The sequence below is a fragment of the Eumetopias jubatus genome, unplaced genomic scaffold, assembly GCF_037043125.1.
Source record: "Eumetopias jubatus isolate StellerSeaLion01/CBP00866 unplaced genomic scaffold, mEumJub1_p1.0 scaffold_14, whole genome shotgun sequence".
In the NCBI taxonomy this organism is placed as follows: Eukaryota; Metazoa; Chordata; class Mammalia; order Carnivora; family Otariidae; genus Eumetopias; species Eumetopias jubatus.
Genome location: NW_028274820.1, coordinates 55895777 through 55912713, shown reverse-complemented (window position 1 = coordinate 55912713; position 16937 = coordinate 55895777). Strand labels below are relative to the sequence as shown.

General features: G+C 41.1%; 1 protein-coding gene across 1 annotated transcript in view; it reads left to right on the top strand.

Annotated features, from left to right (window-relative positions):
* Positions 1 to 16937, top strand: part of RAPGEF5 (Rap guanine nucleotide exchange factor 5) — a 236092-nt gene that overhangs the window by 24284 nt on the left and 194871 nt on the right. The window contains exons 2-3 of the mRNA XM_088018447.1: positions 13090 to 13140; positions 15027 to 15133. Coding sequence (XP_087874573.1) covers positions 13090 to 13140; positions 15027 to 15133 — 158 coding nt within the window. The remainder of the gene's footprint in view (positions 1 to 13089; positions 13141 to 15026; positions 15134 to 16937) is intronic.

The window sequence follows — 16937 nt, the reverse complement described above, 5'->3', positions numbered from 1 at the left end:
CCTGGGATCATGACCTGAGCTGAAGGCAGACGCCTAACCGACAGAGCCACCCAGATGCCCCGCTTTTGGATTTTTTATAGCAGAATACAAGTAAATTGGAATCTGATGTGATTTTTTCCTCTTAGATGGTGAAAACAGTAAAGAGAAGAGGCAAGGTATGTCCAGAAAGTTTGGGGGAATCACAGGCTGGTTTAAGTGGGGGATTTGGTAGCTCTGATGTTTGGCCTCTTTCCCTTCTTGTTCATCTAGGCTGTATAGCGTCCTGCCAAGGCTGGTCTCTGCTTGACCTCCTCAACCATGAAGGTAGGAGGCAGCATCTATTGAACTTCATTAATATCTGTACTTAAAAGTCATTGTTATATAAGGCAGAGGAGTAAGTGCCATGCTTTGTCAAATGGAGGTGCTTATTCTTTGGAGCAGGCTTTTTAATTTACCGCTTTCCATTTGCACCAATAACGTGCTTTGAGATGGTAACATGTTTATAGAAATAAATTTTTTTAATTCCTTGGCCAGATATGTTTGAGAAACATGGGATTACTGCAGAAGTTCTTTAACATCTCCAATATCCTTAAGTGCATTTTTTTTCATCTTTAAGGAGGGAGAATAGAATAAGCAACATTTTCAAAACTGATTTTGCCCATATAATCCTTTTTTAGGAGGACCTCTGTTGATACCTTCAAGGGCTTTTTATGATTTAGAAACGTGTAGCAGAAGTAGGATTTTATATCTAGGTAGTATAGGTGAAAACTCTGTGATCTTTGCTGTGATATGATTCACCTGGGGAATCTTGTAAAGCCTTGTCTGACCGCATCGGTGTGGGGTGGAACCTGAGGATCTCTAGTTCCCAGAAGTGCTCAGATCTGCGCCACAGACCACACTTGGTGGAAGAATGTAGATATCTGTTGATTAGTAGCGTCTGAGATTAGCTGAGATGAGACCCGAGGAAGATAATACTTGCCAGGTGGTTGTCATTAGCATTCCAGAAGGTTCTACTGGTTCTACTGTCGTGAGCTGGGAGAACTGATGGGCCATTGCTGATGTCTGTGATGGTGGAAGGGGGATTTCCAGGGGGAGCCCCGATAACTCAAGATCACCTTGAATTCCAGAACATCTAAACACTGCCCCAGTGACCTGCAGGGTAAGGTCTGTCTTTCTTGTCCTGACTGAAGGATCACTGGTTATGTTGGCCAGGACCGGAGTGGGCCTTTGTGCCGGAGTAGAAAGTTGGGGGAGGAGGGAAACAGTTTGAAGAAGGACTCTCCACAATGACTTACTAGAGAAAGGAAAAGATGTGTAGACGGGTTAGAAGAAATAATTTGGTAGGGAGATTCAGTGGAGGTAGAAGGACATGTCAGTCAGGGTCTAGGGATGGACAGGTGTGTGCTTACAGTCAGGACAATAAACCCAGTGGCAGCAGAGTGCGGCACAAACCTGCCCGGGCTCGGTCTGCTTTAGAGAAGGGGCCCTGCCCTGAATGCTGTGCTTTGTGGAATCGGATTTTAACAGATTAAGGGAAGTGATAGGGTATCATAGCCGGAAACACTAAAAGGAAAGATGCTCAAGATGGGAATGGAATTCCAATTCTGTAGTATTATTGGTAGAAGGTGTTGGAAAAGTAGAAGGAAGTGAAAGAAGCTGGTGTGGCTCTACAGCGAGCCTTCAGTCGACCTCAGATTTTAAAAAAGGCAAGGACACGAGCGGAAGGAGGACGTGTGACCCAAGCTAAAGTTTCACAAGCCTGTAAGACTCAAGTGCCCGCTGAGTGCTTGTGTGGTAAGTGAAGGCCAACTAAGCTCACGTTCTCTGGGCAATCAGAGCCTGAAGAGGAGGGCACAGGCCTGCTCCTTGTGGCAGATGGCAAGCTGTTGACCGATGAGATGAGGCTGTTCTACGACCATCGAGAGAATGATCCTTCAGACTGGAATTACACACAATAAACAGCAGCCGTTCCCAGCTGCTTTAAGTGACTTCGGGGAGCTAGAAAAATGATCTTGCCTGATACCAAATGTCTGCACAGGGGGTCACAGCGCTGCTGTTAGGATTATTTGTGAAATTGCAGAGGATCTGTGTCCTAACCCTAGCGTTGCAAGTGTCCTGAACTTCGTAAGCTGCATATGTGAAATTGTAGACTGCTAGGTAAATATTGATTCTCTCCAATTCTAAAATCAGTTATTAACTCAAAGATTTGGGAATGCTAAAGAAGGTAAGTAGTTAATAATCAGAAAGGTATAACTTTCGAATGAGTGACAGGATTTGCGCTTGGCAGCGTCCAGATGAAATTCTTGTTTGTATAAGACTTGACTATACCTAGAGGGGTGTTTGTGTGTGTGTGTGTGTGTGTGTGTGTGTGTGTGTTTAGAGAGAGTGCATGGGGTAGTGTCGGAGAGGGGCGGCAGAGAGCGAGATAGAAAATCTTAAGCAGACTCCACACCTGGCTCGGCTCGGGCTCAGGCAAAGTGCTGGGCTCCATCTCATGACCCTGAGATCATGATCTGAGCTGAAATCAAGAGTAGGGTGCTTCACCGACTGAGCCACCCAGGTGCCCTGACTGTACCTAGAGTCTTAAACATAAGTATCGACAGGTGCTTATCTTTGACAGAACCCACAGAAACTCTGCACCCATTTGGGAACAGATCTGGTCCCAAGAGCCTTGTAAAAGCTCACTGATTATGAGTTTGCTCTTGCAGACTCCCAAGTATGGGATATGGGACCTAACCCTCCTGGGTCATGTGTGATGTGAAACCCCTGGGAATGTTACCTGTAGGAGAATTTTCTTCCCCACAAATCCTGTTTTCTTTTCCAACCAGGGAGATCCTTGGGTGAGAGGCTGAGAATTCTGTCAGTGCTCTACTCGTGTTGCTTTGTCATAGGCACTCTATCCTGGCCTAAGGATGTGGATGAAAAACATACCGTCCTGTCCCTTGAGAAGCTTACAGTGTAGTAGGGGAGACCCACATTCATGGACATGGTAATAATAAAGTTTGCTGAGTGCTCAACAACATTAGTTAACACTCACTATACAGCAGGCACTGTTCTAAACTCTTCATATATTTGGGGCCCCTGCTTAGCTCAGTCAGTTGAGCATCTGCCTTCGGCTCAAGTCATGATCCCAGGGTCCTGGGATCGAGCCCCTGCATCGGGCTCCTTACTCGTTGGAGAATCTTATTCTCCCCCTCTCTCTCTGCTGCTCCGCCTGCTTGTGCACACTCTCGGTCAAATAAATAAATACATTTTTTATTTTTAAACTGTATACATATTTTAAGTCAGTGGTTCTCCAAGTGTAGTCTATCAGCATTAACATCCTCTAGGAGCTTATTAGAAATGCAGATTCATAGGCACCCCCAGACCTCCTAAACCCAAAACTTCTGGGGATGGGACCTAGCAATCTGGTTTCATAAGCCCTCCAGATGCGTAAAGTTTGAGAACCACTGTTTTAAATCATTTAATCCTTACAACAACCTTATGAGTGGATTTTATTTCTCCCATTTAAAGACGTGAAAGAGAGGCAGAAAGAAGTTTAAATAACTTGTTCAAGGACACATAATACAGATGGGCTTTGAATCTAAGCCATATAAATTCAGAGCTCTGCTCGCAACCACCACACAAGGCTTGCATCCCAGGAGAAGGTGGTGCAGGGCATGGAGGAAGGAGCTGTAAACTCCCGAAGGGGGGAGGGTTTAAGGAAAGTATTATCAGAGCTGGATTTGTTTTTCCTTGACAAGCATTCAGTGAGGATTAACTGTGCAATGAATCATGTTAGATATTATGGATATTTATATATATGAGTAAAATATAGACCTTACCTTTAAGATTCTTATAATGAATTAGGGGGAATCCAAATGTTAATAAGTATCTGGAATCTAAAATACATTGAAAGTACATAAGAAGCTCTAAGAGGGGAGTACTGAGCATATGAATACATTTTAACATAAACTCAATGAAAATTTAAATGTATGAGGAGGAAGTCATTCCAAGCAGAGAGACTACTGTGTGCAAGATTCAGATATTTGAAAGAGGATATTCTTGCATTTACTAGTACTTTTGTATATTTGACCCTTGGCATTAGTTTTTGTGAAGTCTAGACTTGTCTACATTATGGTAAAGGTTAGAAGTTCCTAATTTAGAAGGAGTTTGTGAAACTAATTGTTCCTTTTTTGTTTGTTTTAATCTTGGGAGCCAAAAATTATCTTGACCTATTTCTTGCTTTTATGTGACATGTAAGTGAAGATGGAAATGTGCCTTAAACATTTTTGGAGCAAATAATCCTCCAATGGCAGTGGGAGATAATGTGGTTCAGGAGGGAAAGAAATTCTCATCAATAACTAATTGAGCACGAGAATGTACTGTTAGGGATTTTATAGGGTACCTCCTGTTCTGTAAAATTTGATAATCTAGACCAGGGTTGGTAAACCTCTTTTGTGAAGTGCTGTATAGTAAATATTTTTGGCAAGAAAATAGCCAGAGACCTTATGTAAACAAATGGACGCATCTGTGTTCCAGTAAAACTTTATGAAAAACAGGTGGCAGCTGGGTTTGATCTGTGGGCTGTAGTTTATAGACTCCTGATCCAGATTCCCACCTGACTCAGAGTGTAGATGAAGGCTGTGGAGTAGGTCAGGTGACCTCAGGATGTCTTTTCTTGTGCTGTATTTCTGAGGTCGTTCATATGTCTTATATGAGTAATTGAGAAAGAAAATCTAGATCTAGTTTTCTAAATCTTCCTTCTGCTGGAAGACAACATTATCACCTTTATAGCTTTCAAAAATTTTTATATACAAATTAAGAAGAAACATTGAAGAGACTAATTTATTTCCAGAGCCAAGGAAGGAAAGAAAGGTGGCTGCTCCAGGGTGTATTTCTTTGGCACGTTTCTGACTTGCCAGTAACATAGAAGAAAAGTGAACGTTTTTTTCCTCTTGAAGACCCTACACAAAGTGACTTCATGGAAGTGTTTCTCACTACAGAGAAACAATTAGTATTCAAATGTATCTTTAAGTTTTAAAATGAGCACATAAATAATTCAGTGTATAGAAGTAAACTACGTATATATACTCTTGCTGCATACGCGACCATTTAAAACAGAATTGAGAAATAAGAGAAAGGAAGGGTAGTGGTCTCTCTCTCCCCCCCTCCCCCACCCCATCAAATAAATAAATAAAATCTTAAAAAAAAAAGTGGGGGTGGGGTGTGCCTAGGTGGCTCAGTCTGTTAAGTGTCTGCCTTCAGCTCAGGTCATGATCTTAGGGTCCTGGGATTGGGTCCTGCATTGGACTCTCTGCTCAGCTGGGAGCCTGCTTCTCCCTCTCCCTCTGCTGTTCCCCTTGCTTGTTCTCACTCTGTCAAATAAATAAATAGAATCTTAAAAAAGAAAAAAAAAAGGGCGGTGGTGGTATGGCAGAGGTGGCAATGGGTTTCATGGATTTTGAGGTGGTAATATCACGTTTGCCACTTGGCCTGAAAGTCTGGAACATCAGGTACTGTAACAAGGGGAAAAGTCACCACTGGGTGGTCATCCCCTGCTACACACCATAGAAGGGCCTTGATTTACAGAAGGGACCAGTAAATACTGGGGGGTTGCAAGGCTGGCTGAGGAGAGATGGCAGGAGGCATTATATCCTAGTGGCAGATAAAGACAAGTGTTAAGAGTGTTTGGGGAAGAGATTAGTCATGGAAGGCTCGGGCCTGGAGGGGGCTTCATGCAGCATTTGCGTGGATCTCAGGAAGAGCAGGGTGTGGAAATGTAGAGAAATGCAGGGAGCAGAGGTGATGGCCAGGGCTTGGGCACAGAGGTGAGAATGTGTACTGTTTGCATAGTTAAAATTGGACAGTCTGCCTGGCTAGAGCAGAGCGTATCTAGGACAGAAGTGTGGCAGGGTATCATTGAGGGTATCATCCGCTGGGCGCATTGTGAGCACTCAGCGAGACCAAACTGTATTTTTTAAACAGATACTTTATTTAAAAAACAAACAAGGTGATATGTAAGAAGATGTTTTAGGGAGATAAATCTGATTTGTTCTAGAGGTCAGAGTGTGCAGGGCGGCAAGTAGGGTCATTCTGTTTTGCAGCCCGAGATAGTGTCATGGTAAGGGCCACGCAGCATTTAGCAAAGAAATAGATGGTTTATTTTGAAATAATATTTGAATTTTTTTTGAAATTTTATTTGTGGGGAGGAAAGACGCCATTACTTTTTTTTTTCAACTTTTCCTTTTGAAATAAATTCAGACTCACAAGTTTCACAAATAGTACAAAGAGTCCTCTTAAAACCTTCATCCAGCTTCCCCAAATGTTAACATTTTATGTAACCACAGTACACTGGACAAAAACAGCATTCATAGTCAATTAACTCAAATATAGACCTCATTCGGAGTTTGCCCATTGTCCCACCAAGGTCCTTAACCGAGTTCAGAATCACACATGGCCTTTCATTGCATTTCCTTTTGTTCCCTCCAACCTGGGGAGAGACCCTCAGTATTTCTTGGTCCTTCAGAGCCTTGACAATTTTTGCAGAGTTAAAGGCTTACTCACATTGAAGAATGCCCCTCGATTTGGAGTTGTCTGTTTTCTCATTGAATTCAGACACACAGTTTTACAAAAATGCCATAAAAGTGCCTTCCTCATTGTATCCTTTCAGCGGGCAAATGATGTCAACGTGTCTCATGATTGGCGATAGCTTTTATCACTTAATTAGGGTGAGGTCTGCTATACTACACTGAAAAGCGACTCTCTTCTCCTCCGTACTTTCTCTCTTGTGAGAAGCCACTTTGACACTGAGCAGATAGCCTGTATATCACGCTTTGTGTCCACTAATTTTGGTATCCGCTGATTTCTTTCTTTCTTTTTTGTCTGCAATATTTAGTACTGTGGTATTTGCCTAATGGTGATCTTGTTTTCCTCCTCTTAAATTTATTAATTGGAATTCTGATAAGATCCCCACTCCCTCCAGCCTGCTTGGCCCAACATTTATAATTGAATCATTTATATCAGTATGGACTCATGGATATTTATTCCATGGGTTGTAGTGCAGTTCTTTGATTATTTTGCTGCTTCAGAGTATCTCGGTGGGAGTATCTTCATGTTGGTGGCTGTGGAAAGGGTTCATCTTGGAGTCCAGGTGTGACTGGGTGGGTTGATATTAATACAAGTAGGGAATCCAGTGATGAGTGGAGGTAAGTAGGCTTGCTAATTTAACTGTTCTAAAATCTTTAGTGACTTGATTCCTAAATTTTAAAGGCTTTTCTGTGATTGCATTAACCAGAAAAGCCCACCATGTTAGGCAGAACTATTGTTTTGCTTGTAAACGCAACAAGGAGAAAGATTTTCTCAAGAACTGAATAAAAATCAAGTTGATGACATGTTGGGGTTTGTTTCTTTTGTACCTATTGTGTATATTTCCCCAGAACCTGCTGGTTCTTGCTGATTTATTTTGGTAGGCCGGAAAGATTTTGAAATATTTATAAGTATTCCTAGAACCCACTTCAGTTTTCTACTTTAGCTTTTAAGTGAGGCAAACATGTTTATACTAGAAGAGCGTCCTTTACTAATGGGAAGTAAAAACTAAGTTTAATGCTGTGAATGCCATTAAAAGGGTATGCCTTTTCAGAAAGTATGTAGCTTCTTCCTTTTCTGCAGACACGAAGGTACCTTGGCTTAGGGCTGTGTCTGGGATGGGGTAAAAATAAAACACATAACACAAACAGGGACAAGGTGGGATTTCCAGAAACACTGGCCCTTTGTTTTACACAAGCCAGACTTAGGAGCTCAGCCACAGATCCCAGTGCTTTCGGTCAAAAGACTTGTACCTCTACTAGGTTCTGAACTCAGCCGGGGCTGTGAGGGAGGCAGTTTGAAGAGTTCTCCAGGTCTCATAGCTGAAGTGGATGATAAGAGGTTCAAACTGCCAATTCCAACCACTGATTTGTACAGTGGTTACCCATTAGAACCACCTGGGGAACTTGGCAGAAACCGCCCAGGTCCCACTCCTAAAGGTTCTAATTCTGTGGTCTGGGGGTGGGATGTGAGCTCCTGTTGGGTTTTTCTCTTCACTTTCTCAGATGGCTCATAATTTATATCCAGGGGCTGAGAATCACTGGATCTAGTGCTCTTTGTGACTTCTTAATGCAGTGAGATGCACTCAATTTGTCATGTTACTCTTACATCATCACAATCCATAAATGACACCTGTGGAGTAGTAACTACAGATGGGCTTGGGCTGCAAACTTGGGTAAATTTCTTAACATCTTGAAGTCTAGTTCTGTCATCTGGGGAATAGAATTAATAATAGTACCAACCTCGAAGTTTTTCACAGATTAAGTGGTATGTTGCATGTAAAATACTTAGCACAATCTGTAGCATGTAGAAACCCAATTAATTAATAGCATGCAGTGTATTACAGCAGAGTGGTGGCTTTGGAATCAGTCACTTTTGTTTCAGTCCTGGCTCTGTAACTTTCCAGCTCAGGGATTTTAAGTAGATTTCTTTCTTTCTTTCTTTCTTCCTTCCTTCCTTCCTTCCTTCCTTCCTTCCTTCCTTCCTTCCTTCCTTCTTTCCTTCCTTCCTTCCTTCCTTCTTTCCTTCCTTCCTTCCTTCCTTCCCTCCTTCCTTCTTTCTTTCTGGGGGGCGGGAAGTGGGGCAGAGGGAGAGGGAGGCAATGAATCTTAAGCAGATGCCATGATGCAGGGCTCGATCTCACAACTCTGAGACCATGACACGAGCCAAAATTAAGAGGCAGACGCTTAACTGACTCCATGACCCAGGAACCCCATATAAGTAAATTTCTTAATTTCTCTGTCCCTGTAAAAATGAGAGTAGATGGGCGCAGTTACTATTATGGGAAAGTGCTATAGAGAAAGGAAGTGCTCAGTAAACATTTCTGCCACTTTTCCTTCCATTCCATTTTTCTTAACATGACACTGGGCAGTAGAAAAATACAGTTTTGAGATCATGATTGACGTTGGTATGGCAAGGCTATGCAGAGAAGGTGCTATTACAAATGGCCTTTGTGGCAGTGACTGACTGGTGGGAGCACATCCCTTGGAGCCCGGAGGACATGGTGGTGGGCCTGAGCCACAGCCAGAGCTTGGGGGAGGGTGGTGGCGCTCTGCCCCATGCTTCCCTTTTAGCAATTGGCTCCAGCTTGTGTAATGCCTAACTTGTGATGCTGTGTAATTCTCAAGCCCACATACAGGCTGGGGTTTGGTCCCTTTTACCTTGTTCAAGCTCTGATTGAGCTAGAAGTGTATCCTGGGGCTTAAATAGGGCTCATAGTCTTAGAACTCTGCTGGACAACCTGCTCCATCACAGCACTTATTGTTTGAGCCGGTAGTTATCTCTTTACACAGGGGCCCTCTGGTAACTTCGGAAGCTTTCTGGTTTCCTAGGATTGTAAGAGAAGCAAGTGTACTCATTCCACTGTGATGTCTTCATCTTCTACTTGATGGCCCAGAATAGGGAAAGGGCAGTGGCTGTAGGTGACAGAAAGTCATGTCAGGAACTGAATTCTCAAGACATCAATACATTTGGTAGTTCTTGTTGGTTCCCCTTTGAAAGAGAGCAGGTCATACTTTTGCGGGGATTGAAGTGATTCGGTCTTTCTCCATTCTCTCTCCCCTTGGCCACCTATGTGCTTTAATTCAATCTAAGGAGAGTATTAAGGCATGCCCTTTAAGAGCTGATAAGAAATATGCTGTAAGTCTATCATATAGTATAGTAAGATATTTTCACTGACTCTGTAATGAGTTCTGTGTTTGGGTCAGACCCAGCATCTTGGACCATTATAATTTAATTTTAGTGGACACCGAACTTTAAAAAAATGAAGGTAATACGTGATTGCTAACCAGTTACCCCTTTGAGTTATGCCATTGTTTGTTTCTGGAAGTTCATATGTGAATATTAAAGGGTTGCAGTTTTCTATTACATGTTTAAAATATGAAAAATATTTTCCTAGAATCATTCAGGGAATCCTTTTCCATGGTTCACTAAAATGGAAAGGAGAAGAAATAAATTTGAATTAAAATCTAATTTCATTTGTATTGTTACTAGTCTTCTCTCTATGGTAGATATATGTCTTTCATGAAAGTATCATTGCATGTAGCTGAAGTAATTCTAGGAAATTGGAAATAAAGGGGAAAAAAGCATCATTTCACCTGGACATTGTATTATGAAATATTATGGTGAGAGCCATTTAAAAGAGGACACTCTGTATCACTGGGAACAGCCATCCAAGATTATAGAGTAAATTGAAAGGAAATGAGGATCAAGTAAAAGAATTCATGGGTTTAAAGTGTTCTTTAGCTCCTTTGTGTTCTGATAAATAGATTTAGATGAGGAATAGTATCACATTCTTGTGTATGTTTCTGGAAGTTCCCACAGTGCCTGGCAAGGAGCTCAGTAGGTGCTTTGTAAATGAGAAATGAATGGAAGTTCGTTGCTACCGGAAGGATTAGATGAAGCCTTGGAATACTCAGAGGAGAAATAAAACCAAGGGATTCAAAGAAGGGACAAAAAGAGCTGATGACATATTAGGAAAGAATATTGAAACAGAAAGGGGTGCATTTTTAAGTGTGTTCTTGTGATACTCTTTCAAGTAAATGCTGGAGAGCAATCCTTGAGGTGATTCAGAGCAGTGATTCTCAGATTCTTGTAAGGTGGCCCTTACCGTGTTCCTATGACAAAAATTACATAATTTCCTAATACCTCTTAAAAATCGAGGTCGAGGATAGACTATCCCATGTTCTTTTTTCTCAAGGTCTTTGGCGCTTGCTATTTTGGGTCAGTATCAACAACTAACAAAAAGTGGTCTGTAAAGCATGTAGTTAGGAGAGTTGTTTTAAGTTTAACACATCAGAACTTTACTGAGTTCTGCAGGGAGCTCTGTGGCTTTCTGGAGCCCAGCGGAGTTTGAGAGCCACTGTTCTGGAGTTAATGAAACAGAGCCCTCCTGGGACCAGGTAAGAGAGCGCTTCACAGGAGTTTACGACAACAAATGTAGGTATTGTGTTCTGGAAAAGGCCATTCTTCTTGTGTTGCTCTTGCTGATTCCCTGTGGGCTAGTAGCTTATCTGTCACTGTTATCTCGTCAGCATGGAAGAATCGCATGGCTTTATTTACTCACCTTACCAATCTTTTTGAAACCAGCCATCCACGAGGAAGTTTCTGTGAAGTAGAATTGTGTGAGTGTAACACTAGTGTGGAGACAGCCAGATTTAGGCTGGCAGCCGGAAGAAAGGAAATGGTTTGCTTTCTTTTGTGGATGTGCCCCTACCTAGTTCTTGAGAACTTGTTTCTACCTAGAAAGCTTTTTTTTTTTTTTTAAACTAAATCATGTCAAGTAGTTGCTTTCCTGAGCTGATTCAGGCAATTAGATGAGTAACAAAGACTGTCAGTCCTGGCCTGCCATATTGACTTTTAGAAGTCTATTTAGGGTGAGAAAAATCACTTATGATGATTCATCTTCAAATGATAAAGCTAGTGCATATGCAAATTTTAAATTGTTTGGTATTTCAATAAGTGAATATATTACATAGGCTCAGACGACAGAAGGCTTGAGAAGGGCTGATCGGGAGTGTGTATAATACCACACCAGAAGGGGTGGGTGGATGTTTTATTTTAATACATGGGAATTAAAAATGGCCTGTCTACCTTTGTAAATTTCATTTTCTTTGAAGCCTTTGCAAATCTTTAGCAGAGTAAACCAATTGGCATCTCTGGAGAGAGTTTGTATGTTTCTTTCAGTCTAAGATAAGTAATAGGGGAACCATGTGGAGTGGGGAAGTTGCAGAATGGGAATTGTGCCTTAGATTAAGGTTTGGTAGAAGGTTCAGATGCTGGAAGGCGATGATTGGCAGGGTATGTTTTGTAATTTAGCCAATGATTTTGAGAAGTGGAGGCGGCAGACTAAAAACGATGCGATCTCAAAAGACAGCAAGCCTTGGAATAGAGGTGTAAAGAGCTTTTAAACATAGGTTGGGAGCTCAGTAAATGTTAGTTTCTCTTTTCTGTTCCCCATACCACAATGGGAAATGATAATAGTTTTCTATTGTGCTTAGGCATATGTGGGTGATGGTGCTGCCCACTGGATCATTAAGTATGAAAAATTAGCTCCTACAATTCAAATCATTCAGCAAATACTTACTAAATTGATAGAGAGATGTAAATATCTATAAATAAATGAATAGCAAAGTAAACATTTCTGTGCAAGGTTGTATACTAGATGCTGTGAAAGTGAGCACCCCCTCAAGGAGCTTGTGGATTTAGTTGGGGCAAATGCACTTACTGACAGCCCGCAATGCAGAGCATCCAGAAGCTGCTACATGAATAGTACAGAAAAACAGAGCTGCAAAGAGGGACAAACCCCAGTGGACCGGGGCAGGTGGGAGGAGCTTCCCCCAGGAGGTGACTCCGCTAAACCTGGACTTCAAAGTCTGCTGGGATTCAGGGAAGCGTCAGCAGAGATGGAGGGCTCTCCAGTGTGGAGAATGGTGTGAGCAGAGGCGGGTATGAGTGGCGAGCTCTTCTGATGAGGAGGTCTTGTCCTGTAGGGAGGTGGAGGGAGAATGAATACTGGAAACCTGTTGAAGGCAGACCGTGGTGGTTCGGATGGACTCACCTAAGCAGTAAGAGACCCACTGTAAGGCAAGGGGACAGTTGTTCAGTTGAGGTTTGCAGGATGGCCTGCAGGGGCGTGACCAGAGGTCAGGGAGATCCACGGAGAGGCTGAAGTGTATAGTGATGGGTGTCTGAGTTAGCTGGTGAAAGAGGAAATGAAAAGGAAAGGAGAAACAGAATGAAATCACACAGAGAATAAAATTGCAAGTATGAAAACCTCCATCTTTTCATGGTACTCCTTAAAGTTGTAACCTTTAGGTTGGGAGCTGTTCAGATGGAATAACCTGTCCCATTGGAATGAATGTTGACCAGATGCTTGCACTGAATGAGAATAAGGACATGAATCCTTTATGGCCCATGACTTGAGATTTAATCACATTTTTTGGTTTAGACAACTGCTAGACCTGCCTTATTGCAGACATTGTCCCTGCTGGTACAAAGGTTTGTTTAGTTCTAATTTTTCCCCTCTTCTTTCTTTCAAAATAGACTCTATCGAGAAGAATTTCCAATCCATACCTTGAACACACTCCTTCCCAGGTATGATTCTTTGCTCTTACTGCATTTTCTGAAACAATGATTTATGAATCCTGATGTAGAATTCTCTAGTTACAGCTCTTCCCTTTGCCCCTGGGCACACTGTCTCCTTCACCTGGGGATGACACAGCTGAAGTCCTTTGAAATGCTCTGATAATTGTGTCATGGTACAAGATGTTCATCAGACAGAAGAAGAAATACTTTCCCATCTCCCAAGTCCTTATATGAATGTGTTATCAATATGGCGGAGTTAAATATATATTTTTCCAATTTGCTGTGTTAATAGAAATACTATATTTTTAAAATAGTGGCTATTTTACACTAAAAACTTGGTGTAAGAGGGGATTATTTATATTTATATTTATATATAGTTATATTTATAGTTATCTATTAGCAGAATATCTATGTTCATTGAAAAAAGATGGGGAAGCCTTCATTGTGTTTAAAAATAATTCAACAAAGAGTTCCTTTTTTTTTTTTTTTTAAAGAGTAACATGAGGCTGTGAGCATTGTGAGGTCTGAAACTTTTTGGCCTTGTTCACTACTGTATCCTCAGCATCTAGAATGGGGTCTGGGAGCCGCTCATTAAAGACTGAGTGAATGAACATTGATACCTTGTCAGGACCCATCAAGGGTGAGCTGACTTGTACCTCTTTTAGGGTAGTACTTTTTCTTTTCTTCCAAATTTTTATTTAAATTCTAGTTAGTTAACATACAGTGTAATACTGGCTTCAGGAGTAGAATTTAGTGATTCATCATTTGCCTAGAACACCCAGTGCTCGTCATGACAAGTGACTTCTTAATGCCCATCACCCATTCAGCCCATCCCTCACCCTAGGGTAGTACTTTCTGTCATCTGACTTGGTGCAGTTTTTGTTTTGTTTTGCTTTGTATACAGTTGCAACATGTTAAAAAATCATTTCCTGCCCTTCACACTTTCTCATCAGGTTGTGTTTAGGAAGTGATAATAGGAATATTAAGGAAGTGTAAGGATGGGGTTGAAATGTTCCCTGTCAAGTCATAGTCAATATACTATTAATTGGTTTGCTTCAAGAGAAGATATAAAATATTCAATAGGTGCAAAATAGTGTAGGTGCAGAAAGGGTTCACCAAGAAATAAGTAAGCAGATATAGCATGCATTCCCAATATATATTAATTTTCATGAGCATGAAGGCAGTTCACTTTCATTTAGCTTCTTTTGTGAAGCAACATTGCACTATGGAGGAAGGTACCAATTATAGAGACAGGAGGTAGTATATAAAGTAGGACATGGACCTCTTTGGATCTAAGGAATACCCTCCTTCATCCTCTAAGAATCAGAGATGCCTATGGGTGAATTAGAAAATGAAAAAGAAGGTTAAGTAAAATTTTTATCTGCTAGATGGAATCATGATGTAGATGAAACCAGGATGCTTGGAATTAACAATGAGCGCTGCAGCTGAATCTTAAGAGTGAAGCAGACAGCAGCCTATCACATTGTGTCACAGAGTGAGATGTTCACTTGATAGGAAAACGTTATTTTCCCATCTTCCGAGACTTTTACATGAAAGCATTATCAATATGGCAGAGTAATATGTAATATAAATATGCTTCAATTTGCTGATTGATAGAAACTATTTAAAAAAACATATTTTATTCTGGCGACTTGGTATAAAAGATTATTTGTAGTTAAAGCAGTTTATTTGGAAAATAGTTACTGTAGCTTAATAGCACAAGTGGACCAATAGCAAAAATAAAATGGGTAGTAGTTGGTCTGTAGCTACGTAGGCTAAAGTGTTTTTAAACTTAGGGACATGGGCGTGATTTTTTTACATGGTGTGCTATTGGCAACTTACAAATTGTCATATTATTCTAAATTTATGGAGACTATTTGTCTTTTTCCATTTAGATTTATGGAGAGAATTCTTCTTGTGCAGGAAGAGCATTGAGGAATATTATTATCGTTCAGGCAACTGACCTGATAAAGGACAGAGTGAACCTCAAGGGATTTTACAGGTAACACAGTTTTCTAACACCTTGTCAAAAATGCTCCTTGAATAATAAAAAAAAAAAAAATGTGCTGAAATCATAACCTTGATCACAAAGAGCTGGGCTATATCAGTACTGGGAGGATTTGTTTGTTTGAAGTGTCTATTTGGGGTACTGATGGTGATTTTTCTCTTAACTCAGCTGAATATTTGTTGACAGTAGACTCCTAGTTCTGAAGTTAGGGTATGGAATCTCCAGGTACAAGTGGATGGGTTCCTGAGAGAGTTTCTGCTCTGCTTCCTCTGAAATGTGTTGTTTTATATATTTGTACTGGGCATGTGCTGCACTGGGACTTCAATAAGCATAGGCGCCTTCTTCAGGGACCTTATCAAGGTTCTTTGAAATACTCTTGGGAGATCTATGGGAGAGAGAATTCTGCTCTAACTTACCAGGTGAGGATGAGCCCCTCCTTGGGCGCTGCAAGGAGGGGGAAGGGAAGGCGGCAAACGGTTGGCATTTCTCCATCTTGGCTTGTGAATATGGGCAGAGGTATAAAAGGCAATGGATGGGCTAATGGTCAGTTTTAAAGTATAGCTGGACTTAGAGAATTGTCACTTAGAAAGTTGAGGACACATGTTCTCATTTCATGGAGCCATTTAAAGAGAAAACAAAAGTGGATTACCAGCCTTTTATTTTGTCAACTAAAGGTATTAAACAATACCAAAACTAAATTATAAAGATAAAACAAAAAAACATTTATTATCATTTTTTCTTACAGAAACGAGATTGCGATATACCATAAAGAATAGGAAGAGTACTCAGAATAAATGACACCAAAAAAAGTAGGGAAGGGCACCTGGGTGGCACAGTTGGTTAAGCCCCTGACTCTTGGTTTCAGCTCAGGTCATGATCTCACAGTCATGAGATCCAGCCCTGCCTCAGGCTCAGAGTGGAGTCTGCTTGAGCCTCCCTTTCCCTCTGCCACTACCCCCCAAAATAAATAAATAAATCTTAAAAATGGTAGGAAAGATTCTCAGAATAAGGACATTCCATTCAGTTAACTAAATTTAGCTTTATCACAAACTCATTATAATATTCCTGTTTTTTCCATTTGTCACAGTTGGGAAAAATTTCATCATGGCCTGGATTTGGGGGATAGTGATTCCCAACCTTTTTGAGTAAGAAGACCTCCTTTTCATTGAGACATGACTTAAAATGCACAATTCTTGAGGGTACAGCTTGATGAATTTTTGATTATTATATACACCTATGTAACTATTATCCATACCCTAGATTATTCCTTAATGTTCTTTTATAGTCACTATCCCATGCTACCAACTACTTTCTAATCAGACTCTTGGCAGAATCTGTTTTCTGAGGCACCATTGAGCAAGGGTGGGTGGGGAGGTTGGGAGAACTACAATGAATTAATACTTTAAAATCCCATATTAAATTTTTTTAAAGATTTTATTTATTTGAGAGAGAGAGAGTTATACAGAGCACGAAAACAGAGGAGGAGGGGCAGAGGGAGAAGCAGACTCCACACTGAGCAGGGAGCCCAATGCGGGACTTGATCCCAGGACCCTGGGATCATGACCTGAGCCGAAGGCAGATGCTTAATCAACTGAGCCATCCATGTGCCCGAAAATCCCATATTAAATTAACCACATTAGTACATATATAGGTTTTGAAAAATATGACCTAGGTTAGACATCTATTCTGTTGAGAAAGCATGTTTTTGTATATATGGACTCATGAACCTCTTGAAAAAAGCTTGATCCCCCAACCCCCCACCCCCCCGTAAGCAATTCATAGCCCAAGGTCTGAGAAC